Here is a 12,849-nt window from a genome sequence, read left to right on the forward strand (position 1 = left end):
GTCTATGGATTGCCATGAGATTTAGTCACAGATATCCATGTTCCCCAATATGATGAATCTTACTGACTTCTCCTCTAGCGTCACCATGAGGTTTATCACATCATCTTGTGGTTTTGAGTAAAAATATCTCCACAACTATTGGATGGATGTTTCATGAAATTTGGTGCAAACATTTATGTCCCCCCTCAGGCTTGTATTGTCATAACTCTGGTGATCTCTGACATTTAATCTAGCGTCATTTATCCAATACCTTAATTTATGACTAAATACCTGCAAAAGTAACATTCCCATCGGCCTCAGCTGTACTTTGTTTAGTGCTAATTAGCAAACGGTAGTACACTACAATACGACCAGGGTCCATCTGTAAAGACACATTAAAGATGTGTGTTTGGGGCTGGAAAGTTGCTACTTTTATTTTGGAGGATTTGTCTTTTTTTAAAGAGGACCTATTATGCTCCTTTCCCCCTTTCCTTTAGTGTATTATGTAGTGTTTTTGTGCATGTAAAAGGTCTGAAAAGATGCAAAGCCCACACCAAAGGGAGTTACACTCCCCGACAGAAACACTGCTCCTGAACTGCCTGAAAAGCCTCGCTTGAAGTGCCTGCCTTTTGTTCCGTAACGTGATGATGTCACCAAGTAACACATTTGCAGAATACCTGCCTAGCGGCTAGTTCGGCACGCCCTCAAACAAAGCTAGTTAGAGCGGAGTCCAAAAAGTGTTTGGTTTGGTTGACCAATCGCACAGAGTGGGCCAGCTGACCAATCAGAGCAGACTGGAGCTCAGGACAGCCGATATGAGAAAAAATAAAGTGTTTTTTTAAACATTAAAGCATGTAAACATGTTCTAGTAGAAACCCAAAATAGAAGTGTTTGATGAATATTTGTGTCATTCATGTATGACATAGCTAATTTAAAAAGCCTTTCTGGGTTTTTTCTTCTTGCGATTTAGACATTACATTTAAAAGAAACTGTTTCCCATACCACCCTTGGACACCACCTCTCCTCAAATACAGTTATCATGCCTCTAGTGGATAAGACAGTGCTTATCTCATCTTCATTCCCTGCACACGCTTAATATCACCAGACTTGAGTGTCTTCCGGGACTGCACTCACCAAAGGCCACCAGAAACCAGTATAAAATACTATTTGATGTCATGAATACACAGAAGAAAACAGACAACAAACAACTTTCACAGCTTTCATCTCTTATTGTCCCTAAGTGAAGGCCTCACTCCTCCACCTGTCCTTTGCTGTAAATCTTTGAGACTCTTTATTTCACTTTTTCTTCCTGGTTTTTTAAAAGCATAATTGCAGTTTAGAGACTAATGATTTGGTAAGTGGCTAATAATAGGCCGGGGTCTTCTAACGAGCCCTTTCATGTCTCTCCATCTCATTAGTAGCCACGGTGATTAGGAGGAGAGGTCCCGGGGTTAGGAGCGGGCGCAGGAGGCCCCATTACACATCATTAAGGGCCAACGCCAGGAGGGTCTGGAATGAACCCCATGGTGGGCCCCGCCTATGTAGCGAGCTGCCGTACCTGCAGGCAGGCAGGCTGGCTTAATCCTGGTGTTGTTAAAGCAGCGATTACACTTTTTACCTTTTGTCTACGTTGGTTCCGCCTCAGTTTTGATTTGTTTGTCTAAGAAAGTGTCACTGGATTTCTGTGAGATTTGGGCAAAGAGGCTTTGGGCAAGGGGGTAATATGATTTGGCGTGGAGCTGCCTCTGTCATTACTTTTGAGCCATTACAACACAATTAATCTAGATAAAGACTTCCTCGGGGTCTGTTTGCCGGGTCAAGAAATCAATTCTAATTAGAATTTAATAGGAATAATGTCTTTGCAAGTTAGAGAGTAATTCAGCTTCTTCTCTTTCCCTGCATCAGCACCATACACCCTGCTTCTCCAAACTCAATTTCACAACTTTGTTTAACCCCAAGAGGAAATTACGAGGTCAACGCAGTAAAGCCATCCCCCCCCCCCCCCCCCCCCCCCCCCGCCCCCCCACCCCCTGAACTCCCAATTCACTCCACACTTGAAAGAGGAGGAAGGTTACATGTTTTGGCACCGAGGCCCGGCTTCTAAATATCTAGAGGACACAGATCTGGCTTTATTCACATTATGAGAAGGAGAGAGGGCAGAGGGTGGAATAATTGAAGAGAAACATGAGCTGTATAGCACCCAAGGGGTGTGCTTGCTTGTGTCATGACGTCTGCACTGTATGTGTGTGTGTCTGCTCACATCTGTGCCTAAAATAAAAAATATAATTACGTGTGTAAAAGCAAAAAAACAAAAACCCTGTGCTGGATTAGAGGTTCAATTTAGCACGTCTTGGATGATTTTTTTTGTAAGAGAGCTTGGCTGCGAGCTGGAGGTCCAGCAGGCCTCTCTTTTACAGTCTCCGTGCATCTCGGCAGCCGGGGATCTGACAGAGTGGACCCGTAGGGCGCTGCCGGCCGCCCTCGGCCGCTGTCACAGCCGAGACTGGTGCTGGAGCAGATGTGGAGCCGAGCTGAGGGAAGTGGGTCAGGGTGCTGCAGGCTGTGTGCAATTCAAACAAGGTCTTATTATGCACAAGGTAAGTCATGCTCCTCTTTTTTTCCTCTTTCCTGTGTCTATGTGTGTGTGTGTGTGTGTGAGAGGGTGTTTTGGTGTTTTAGCATTACAATAATCTGTCCCCCCCCCAGGAGGCCTCCTCACACAGACGACCCTCAGTCCTCCGAGTTCAGCCTATCTCTCCTTCCATCAGTGTCCTCTGTAGTTGTCTTTTGTAACTTGGGTTTTTCTTTTTTAGAGAGAGAGATGGAGAGATGGAGGGAGAGATGATTTTGCGTGTGACGAGGCCTTGGGCGGACGGCTGTGTTTGATGTATTTTTTATGTGCTTAGGCTACTAGTGAACGATGGGGAGGGGGGAGGAAGGGGAGGGAGGGGAGGGAGAGGAGGGAGGGAGGAAGGACGCCTGGAGCTGATGCACTTGAATGGGGATGTTGTTGAAGGAGAAAGGGGGGTGGGGGGGTATATAGGGATAGAAGTGTGTGTGTGTGTGTGTGTGTGTGTGTGTGTGTGTGTGTGTGTGTGTGTGTGTGTGTGTGTGTGTGTGTGTGTGTGTGTGTGGAGAAGAAGGAGGAGGACGCAAGTTTTTTTTCTGCCGCCAGCGACGACATGTCAGGGGGATGAGAGCAGGGTGGAGAGAGACAGTGAACACTTGTTAAGTCTGTCTGATGTAGCCTCTCTAGTCTATACCACACACACACACACACACACACACACACACCTCTAAAAAACACACTTGCATGCACACTTTAACACACATTCAACTGCCGTGCCCCTTAGATCTGAGATTGACAGTCACAAAAGGCAGTCAGTCACCAGTTTGGAGGAATATCATAACGCGCAACAAAAACCTGCAATCCTGCTCCCTTTGAGAGGAATATAGAGATATGATGTTGCCTGTCAGTCAGTGTTGCATTGTGGGTAACAGTTATGATGGATTAAACATACCTGTGATTGTAGATATGTTGTGATAAGTTTTTGTTTTTTTTTAAACCATCCTCTGACACTCGGCTTGATGTCGACAAAGTGTTGGTGTTTAGTGTTGTGATTTGTCTACTTCGAACTCACTGTGTGATTTCCTCCATTTCCCAGAATGCAGTTCAACCACCACCAGAGGACGGGCATGACCTTGCTTGCTTGTTGAGTTCAATATGAAGAGAGATACATCTCTACTATCCCCCCTGCATGCACATATTCTTGTGAACTTTTGCACATTCCTACACAGCTCTTCCACTTTAATTCTTACAGATTTCTTTTTGATGTTTTCTATTGTAAATGTTTCTATTTTATACTATTGTCTCTTGACGTTTGCACCTTTGTTATCGTTATGCACCAAAACACCAAGCAAATTCCTGGTATGTGCAACCCTACTTGGCAATGAAACGGTCTCTGATTCTGTAGACAGACATCCTTCTGAAGGTCTGACCAAACCAAAGTCTTGGTACTTTTCATGTTACAGAAAACAAAGAACGGAAATACCTTGCAATAAGAGTCCAGCCGTCTTTTACCAGTCTGTTCTCATTCCCAGGGCGTCAAACACCGAGGCTTTGTCACGGCTGTCGGTGTGACGAGGCACCCTTTAGCGTCGGGCTTTCCATTAACTACAATGTAAACCAAAGTCAGTTAAAGGTCCCATATCGTGCTCATTTTCAGGTTCATACTTGTATTCTGTTTCTACTAGAACATGTTTACATGCTGTAATGTTAAAAAAAAAACTTTATTTTCCTCATATTGTCTGCCTGAATATACCTGTATTCATGCTCTGTCTGAAACACTCCGTTCTAGTGCATTTCAACGAAATTGCAACGGAATTGCAACGGAATTGCAACGGAATTGCGTTGCTAGGCAACGGTGTGGGTCCATGTTTACTTCCTGTCAGCTGATGTTATTCACATACACTGCAACAGGAAATAAAATGGGACACATTTAGAATATTTACGTTTAAAACTGTGAAATGGTCTAAATATTGTATATTTGTGACATCACAAATGGACACGGCTTGTTTCAAATGCACAATTTTCTGAATACGGGCTGTGTGTATTCCTCCGTATATTGAGCGTTTTGATAGTTTAACAGTATTTATAAAGCACTTAAACCTGCTTTATAATATAAAAGACTTGAAAATCTCACTTTTTTTTACAATATGGGACCTTTAAAGGAAAGTATTACCCAACAAAAATTAACTTTTCACCCAGTTAGCTGGTGTTTGTTGTTGTAACACACTATAGTCTCAATGTATAAGTGTTATAAAACTGTGTGTGTGTTTTTTTTTTGCCAGAGGGCGGAGGTAACTGAAGACTCACTGTAAAACCTGATGTAATTAGGTTAACACCATGTCGTCATGTGGCTGTTAGGGTTGTGATATAGATAGCTATAGTCCTGAAGCTCTGCCCCCCCCCAACACCGGGGCTTTCAGGACAGACACAAAACAATCTGGTCCAAACAAATCATCTCAAAACAAAAAGAAAATATTGGAACGAAACAACCAAATCTGATAGTAAACTTAGAAAAACGTTGACAATGTACAGACTGAGTGGACACGGCCTGGCTATAGAAACACGCCATCACAGGCAGAATAGACTACCCAGGGAGGCCAGGCTGATGTGTTCTCGTTGTTATACAAGAGAGGTGGAGACAGAATCTCACTTCTTACTGTGCTGTGAGAGATATAAGGATGTGAGAGATGTTTTCTTTGAAAAAATAAACAACATATATATCATGAGTTCATCCATCTCCCCGATCCTCAGAAAATAACATACTGATATGGGGAGAAAATATCAATGTGCAATATTAGCTGCAAAATATGTTGACTGTTGCCGTACAATAAGAAGTGCTACAAGCTCCGAACATGTTTCTGATTGACTACATCTGTAAAAGAATGTATATTTAAAGGGACTGTTTGTAACTTCTTACACGTATAAATCATCCGGGTCGGTGTCCCATGCGCGCTCGCGTGTTGCTACGCTGTTAAGACTCAGACTCCAACACAAACTACACGGAAGCTCCAAAACCGCAGTTATATCTAGTGAAGCCAGTCTTGCAAAACAGTGTTGGCCGCGGTCGGAGGTCAGTCACACACCGTGCTCGTTCTCACTCAGCTCACTCCACCTCACGTGCATGCGCGCACACTACACACTGCAGAAGAGTTAGTAGCTCTGAGAATATCTAGTGAATGTACAGTGGACATTTGTGCAGAAATAAATGCTGCGGCTCCTCCAGACCAACAGAGGTTTCCCGTGTCTTGTGAAGTGACGGGGTTCCACAGTGAGAAACGTTATCGTCTCTGACCGGGTGCCGGTGTCTCCCCTGTTCCCTCCGGCCGCGGTCGGGAGGCTGAAGCAGGAAAAGCCAACACTAGGATCAGCATTGATTCATGGAGAGACCTTCGTCTGGTCAGCTAACATTACTGCCAAGCAGCTCAAATATAGAGTGATGTTGTGGTTTTAGCTGACGTGTGTCGCCTCACTGTGTTGAGCGATGCTCGTTCATGTCTATGTAGAGCGAGCACAAGCGCGAGCAACACCACGCTGACTTTCATTGACTTAACAGCCACTGGTGTCGCTGTTAACAAGCATTTCTAATTCTTACAAACAGTCCCTTTAAATGCATTTGGTATATTGTGATTATTTTGTGATTATTTTTTGTGAAATGTAATTATTCATTAATATGTAATTTAGCTTTTGGCAATGACATAACCTGAACATTCATGTCAATAAAGCTTATTTGAATTAGAATTTGAATTTGATAGCTATGCATGGAGGCCTGTTGCTGTGAAATTACAGTGAAATAACATCAACCATCTCACATTGTTTCTCCTCATTCTCCTCGTTTCCTGCAGTCCCAGCCCAGTTTAGGAAGTGCTATTAGTCAGCCTGTGCTATTTTTCCCAGAACCACAGCAGCAGAGAGAGGATGGGAGGAGGAGGAGAGAGGAAGAGGAAAATAAACATCACATAGGAGGGTCTGAGGAAGAGGAGGAGGAGGAGGAGGGAAAAATTGGGAGGGCTCATCGTCCAGCTTCTCCAGCACCGAGCAGCAAAACCAGCTAAAAGGTAAGAAGATAAACTTATAATGGTAATATATTCAGCCAGGTCAGTCATTTGACTCAGCGGCTATTAGAGGAGATGAGAGGAAGACTGTGAAGCTCTGAGAGAGAGGAAGGACACAGCTATAGAGATATGGGGTGAGCGTTACATAACGCCCAACGTGCATCAAATAATCCTGCTCTTTTTCTGCATTTAAGAGGAAATATGGAGTTTTTCTGGATGGATTAGGATGAAAAACTGTTTTTTTTAACCTTCATCACTGTAAGCTGTAAACATGAACGCCATTGGTCGCATTTTGTGTGTTTTCTGTCGCAAAAACAGGCTTCATTTGATCCGAAACACCCAGCCGACAGCTGCAGGACTGTTTTGGTATTATTATTCTCATGTTTTCATCGCGTTATTGCATGTGTGAATGCACATATATGCATGTAAATATATTCCTTAAAACAGGGTATGCATTAGTCTGACACATTATTGGTTATTTTGCATGTAAAATTTCTGCTCTGGAGTGATAAATGTGATGATTTTTTACGCAGAGAAGAATCGGGCTTTTTTTTCATCCTCGTGATCATCAGTCTGCTGCATGCGCGCTCCCGACAGAGCGACGGTCGCTGTCCTTCAGCACCACGTGAACGCGCTTAGAGAGGAGAGGATGAGGATGAGGAAGAGAGGAGAGGAGGAGAGGAGAGGGGGATTGATTGACAGCAGCCTGAAGTCAGGATTAGAGAAATTTCCATTCTGGGGAGACATGTAAATATTTGATGCTAATAGAAGTGGAGTGTGCAGACCAGCCTGTAGTTGTAGACATTATAAACAAGGAGTTTGGTGTGACCTAGGAGTGTGTGTGTGTCTGTTGGGGGTGGATGGAGGTTGAACTATGGCTCATGCATGTATATCCAATTGTTTTTGCATTTTGTTATCTTTAATGCAGCTCTTTTTTTACCAGATATTGATGAACATTTTCCAAAGTGTGCCACAGCTTTTTTCAGCCGCCGATGACTTTTGTTTGTGTATCGTCTATACGCAGCTGCTGGTTTTGACTCATGAATGCTTGTACACAAAATTAACTCGCAGCGACTTTAAAATTTCTGTCAAAGTCACAAGCTGGCTTTGAGGACTCTTCAGGAGCTTCAGGGAAGGCGTCATCATCATGCGAGATTCGAGAGTTCACTATTATGCAACCGCATTAGATTAATAAGCTGTGTTTTGTCTGGAAGTCAAACTCGTGAGACGAACAACAGCGAGACAGTGAGGACAGTATGAATGTGATAGCTTGTTGTATTAAAAGGGGGTTGCTGTTATAACTCTGATGTGGAAGTTTACCCACTAACAACTTCAACACAACAACACAGACGAGGTTTAAAAACACTCTTTTGATCTCTAGATATCAGGTGTTTTCTGGGTACTAGTTCCGATATAATACCTGACCCGGTACAGATACCAAAATGATACGTTACTACAAAAAAACAACTCTTCTTAACTTCTTCTTTCTGTCCCTTGTTGTTTCAGTGAGGCTCAGTCGAGGTCCGTGATGCTCCACCATCAGGACCAACCTCTGAACTCGGCCTACGGAGGTCAAGGAGGCTCCAACCATGGCTCCTCCTCCTCGCTGCGAAACAGGAGGAATGACAAAGATGGCAACTTCAACTTCCTGCCGGGCAAAGACAACAACGACGTCACCGGAGGAGGAGGAGGAGACGAGAACCGGAACCAGGTGCGTCCCCGCAACTTGGGCCCTCTAGGTCGCGACCCTCCGAACTCCTCGTCGTCATCGTCCTCTGGGTACCACCACGGCTCGGGCGTCCTGTCGCCGCGCTCCCGCCTGCCCTGCTGGAGCCCCCTGGAGCCCCTGCCCGAGATCGAGTGCGGGGACGACGGCTATGGCCGAGTGCCTCCTGACGGAGCGGAGGAAGGCAGGATGCAGGAGGGGGAGAAGAGGGTGATGATGAGCCAGAATGAGGAGAAGCAGCGAGAGAAGATGGAGCTGCAGAGGAGGAAGAGCAGCTTGGGTTTCAAAGGGAGGGAGGAAGAGGAAGATATGGCGGCGCTGGAAGATGATGACGAATGGGGCGACAGCGACTCTGACTCTGACTCTGAGCGCTGCCGGTCCGGCGGCAGCATGTCTTCACTCAACGAAGGCGAAGGGACGCTCATGGGAGGCTTTGACCGCATCGGAGTCGGGGAACCAAAATCCAACCACCAGGAGAGCGAGCCACCCAGAAACATCAACAGAGAACCGCCCGGACGACACAGAAGCTTCAGCCGCAAATCGCTGACAGGACGCAACCTGGGAAACCTGCTGGAGGAGGGAGCAGAAGACGACGAACGGTCCTCAGACTCGGACGGCGAGATGCCAGAGCTGATGGACGCGGTGTGGACGCTGCGAGACCGCGAGCGCTTCAAGGCCCAGGAGATGGAGAAGCACCAGGTGCAGCTGACCATGTACCGCCGCCTGGCGCTGATCCGCTGGGTGCGCACGCTGCAGGGCCGCATCCAGGAGCAGCAGAACCGCCTGCAGTCCAGCTTCGACGTCATACTCACGCAGAGGAAGGAGCTGCTGCGCATGGGCGCCGCCGCCGCCGTGGCCAACGCCACACCCGCTGCAGCCGTCAGCCAGGCATGAAGAGAGAGAAAGATGGGAGGAAGTGAAACAGGAAGTGGTTAAAAACAACATTTTTTGTTCTGTTTGCTTCAAACCTGAAGACATTTCACCTGAAAAAGACAATCTCCCATCATCCTGTCTGACATCTTTAAGCTTCACATGCTGCTGATTGTAATGATCTTCCGTACTGGTGTCCCACCCAGAGACTCATCTTCATCATCTGAACACTGGACTCAACCCCCCCGTATCTACACCAAAATGTATCCTGGTCAAAGCAACGAGACTGTTGTGAGATTAATATGATGTTTATATCAACAAATATTCTGTGTCTGTGCGCTGTTCTTGTTTGTCTCTTGACCTGTGCGTAAAAAAACCCAAAAAGTATTTCAAGATATGATGTAGATTTGTTGGAGATGATTTATACCCTGAGATTGTGCTGTATATATAGAGAGATAATAGGTAAATAAAAAATAAATAAACTCATCTTAAATTTGATTTGTTTTGTGTTGTCTGTTCAGCCCGGTCGCACAGCAGTTCGTGAAATAGTCACGAAATGTTATGTATTGATTCATGTACATAGACACGAATGTCACATTTTTTTGGTGATGGTCAGCACAAAATCAATTTGTATGTGATCCACGTAATTGCGAACTGGGAAGTATAAAAAGCGGCGAACGCCGTGTAGGGAGGAGGTCGGGGCGGGTAAAAAAACACCACACATTAACCCAGAAGACCGGTCCTGTCCTGTGTGAAACCACAAGTTAAAGTTGATTTATTTGTCACTAACTTCCGTACTTAACCCAAATCGCGATCTTTTCCTAAACCTAACTAAGTCGTTTTTGTCACGTAACTTCCGTACTTAAGTTACGCAACTTCCGATGTTATTTTAACCCAAACCGGGATCTTTTCCTAAAGCTAAGTATTTTATATCGCATAACTTCCGTACTTAAAAAGGTCAGAAACGCAGGACTTTTGCCCAGGAGACCGGTGTTCGTGCCCCGTGTGAAACCAGAAGTTAAAGTTGATTTATTTGTCACATAACTTCAGTACTTAAGTTACAGCACTTCCGGAGTTATTTTAACCTAAACCGCGATATTTTCCTAAAACTAACTAAGTAGTTTTTCTCAGATAACTTTCGTACTTAAGTTACGCCACTTCCAGTGTTACTATAACCCAAACTGAGATCTTTTCCTAAACCTAACTAAGTAATTTGTTGCCTAAACCTAATGAAGTCGATCTATTCTTAAACCTAACTAAGTAGTTTTATTTTGAAAAAACTGGGGCGGAAATTGTCACGTGCGTCAAAATACGTTGTTGAAAGTCATGCAGAGCGTTACGGAAAAAAAGGGAAATTTGTGTCTATGTACGTGAATCAAACAGATTACATTTCGGGACTATTTCACGAACTTCCGTGAGACTGTGTCGGTCTATTTGTTTTTCACATTCATAAGACCTGATCTAATGCAATTTGAGTTTCCGTAATCAGATCTTTAAATAGATAAATGTGAGGGGAAGTCCAGGAGTTGGCTGATAACACCACGTTAAGAGCCCTTAAGAGCTTTTCATTTCATTCCAGATCAGCATGTTGATTTCAAGGAGAGCAGGTTTTTTTTAATCAAAGCTCCCTCAGTGCAGATATGACTAAAAAGAAGGGGCACTTTTTATCTTCCTTATAGCTGGAGCTGTATTAGCTGTTCTGGAGAGCCCTTTAGGGCAAATGACCTTTTCCAAGCTAACAATTGCCTCTTTGTCAGCCGAACAAAGTTGGTTTGTATCGGCTCATCACACGGGGGCTGTGGGAGTGTGTGTTCTGCGGGTTGTGTGATAGCCGTGTGAGGCTCAGGCGTCAATCTTTGTGGGCACGGCTGGTGCCGCAGGGCGCTCCAGAGATCATCTCACCTCCTTCCATGTGTGTATGCGTGTTCAGAGAGATACCAGCCACCGCTGCCACCCTATAATCTCCATCCTGAGCGAGTCGTGGTGATGCATGGGCCCCCCACTCCCCTCCAGGGAGCCTGTCTGTCTGCGCCCCGGGGCCCTGCAGGTTCCTATCCGGCCGCGCTGAACAGACGCCCAGTCCAGTTACGCGCAAGAGCGCCAAACCCCGGGGCAAGTTTGCACTAATCCCCGGCTATGCCTCCTAACTAACTCTTATTTCTCTGAAGCTTATCGCCTCTCCTGGACGCAGAAAGTCTGAGTCCATTTACATATTGATCCGTTGTTCTCTGGCTTGAAGGTTGGAGGCTTTGAGACGCGTCTAAGGCGCGCGGATAACACGGTTTAACACCGGGATAGGGACGTGTAAGCGACGCGTAAAGCAGCCACCTTTTAAAAAATAAATAAAAGGACATTAAAGAGGAACAAACAGGCCTTTGATGGAGGTTTTGTAAACCACCGAGACGTGATTTCAGGCTAGTTAGGAGAAGGTTATAAAAAGCATCCAAACAAAGACACATGACACATGGAGATAAATGAGACTAACAAACTGCTTTAATCACAGGAACATATCTATCTGATCAGTCTCACCTCAGGAGAAACACTCACTATTTATAGAGCAGTGACAGTGTTCATTTCAGTAATATCCCCTCAAAACAAAACACAAAGTCAACCCAAATGTCCGTGCTTCTTTCTACTAAGGCACTCTTTAAAAGGAGTTTATAAGGTGTTATTAATTGTTTCATTAATGGTTGAGAAATTGATTACTTATAAGCCATGAATTTGATCAACTTGGAAATATCTCTTGGCGATTAACAGATAAGATAAAATAAAATCTTTCTAAAAGTCATCAAATCTGCAGCCATAAATGTCAATAAGTATTAAAGGGTCACATATTTTTCACTTTCTAATAACCCAACAGTTAATAAGTCATCTGTGCCTAATCACGTTCGTCTCTACAATAAATTGCTACTTAGTAGTTAAAGTTACATAAATAAATAGATTGTCATCCAGATGCTCTTTTGACCTTTGTCAGAGGTCAAACGGTCCCATGAGCAGATCTCCCCGATGAACTAAAGAGCTGAAAACACAAAGAAAGTGTTGTTCACAAACATTTGTTCTTATCGATGGCGTATAAATTGATCTATATAGTTTATTAATCAACACTAAAACCATTAGCTACAACTTATAAGAAGGTGCTTTATGCCAACATTTGCAACAGAAAGGCAACTCTATAATAATAATTATATCCATGTGGCATAAACAAACAGGATGTAAACTGTGAATAGGATTTATACTTCTCCTCAACCGGAACACATTCCTCTTGGCCTCGGTGTGACCGTCGGGACTCCTGCTGCTGCGGGCGCACTGACACACACATATATAGCTGCGCTTCTGTCTTTCTCTGTCTGCACACCTTCTAATTCAGTCAAATGGAAAGAATACAATACATGAATATGACAGGTATGTTTCATGCAAGACTTCGTGGAGAGCAGAGAGGTGAGCACAGCCGGGTATTGTGTGACCCTGTCACCTTCTCCACAACTAAGTGTTCATGTCTGCCATTAACGCCAATGAGCTCTGAGTGGCTCACCTGTGCTGTTTAGAGGCAACGAGGCCCAGGTGAGCTCAATCAGTGCTCCTATAACTGGGAAGGGAGGAGGACGAACATTACCCTGTTTGCTCTGCAGCCACAGATCTGTTCCACCGTCTTC

The 12,849-nt window shown here is 44.6% G+C and overlaps 1 protein-coding gene across 4 annotated transcripts; it reads left to right on the top strand.

Annotated features, from left to right (window-relative positions):
- The first annotated feature begins 6,447 nt into the window (after positions 1 to 6,447).
- Positions 6,448 to 9,694, top strand: LOC119503947. Of its 4 annotated transcripts, none has more exons than XM_037796005.1 (2): positions 6,448 to 6,603; positions 8,107 to 9,694. In XM_037796005.1, the coding sequence occupies exon 2, from the start codon at positions 8,129 to 8,131 to the stop codon at positions 9,218 to 9,220; it is 1,092 nt and encodes a 363-aa protein (XP_037651933.1). In that variant the 5' UTR covers positions 6,448 to 6,603; positions 8,107 to 8,128; the 3' UTR covers positions 9,221 to 9,694. The 4 variants fall into 4 exon arrangements, with proteins under 4 accessions (XP_037651933.1, XP_037651932.1, XP_037651934.1 ...); XM_037796004.1 differs by lacking the exon at positions 6,448 to 6,603 and adding an exon at positions 6,617 to 6,734; XM_037796006.1 differs by lacking the exon at positions 6,448 to 6,603 and adding an exon at positions 6,723 to 6,858.
- The last annotated feature ends 3,155 nt before the right edge of the window (positions 9,695 to 12,849 follow it).

Source organism: Sebastes umbrosus, chromosome 15 (genome assembly GCF_015220745.1).
Source record: "Sebastes umbrosus isolate fSebUmb1 chromosome 15, fSebUmb1.pri, whole genome shotgun sequence".
NCBI classification, from domain to species: Eukaryota; Metazoa; Chordata; class Actinopteri; order Perciformes; family Sebastidae; genus Sebastes; species Sebastes umbrosus.

Coding starts and splice junctions, on each gene's coding strand:
- LOC119503947 (XM_037796003.1), top strand. CDS start 6,872: ATGAACGCCATTGGTCGCATTTTGTGTGTTTTCTGTCGCAAAAACAGG. Junction 6,967..8,106: donor ACAGCTGCAGGACTGTTTTG/GTATTATTATTC, acceptor TTGTTGTTTCAG/TGAGGCTCAGTCGAGGTCCG.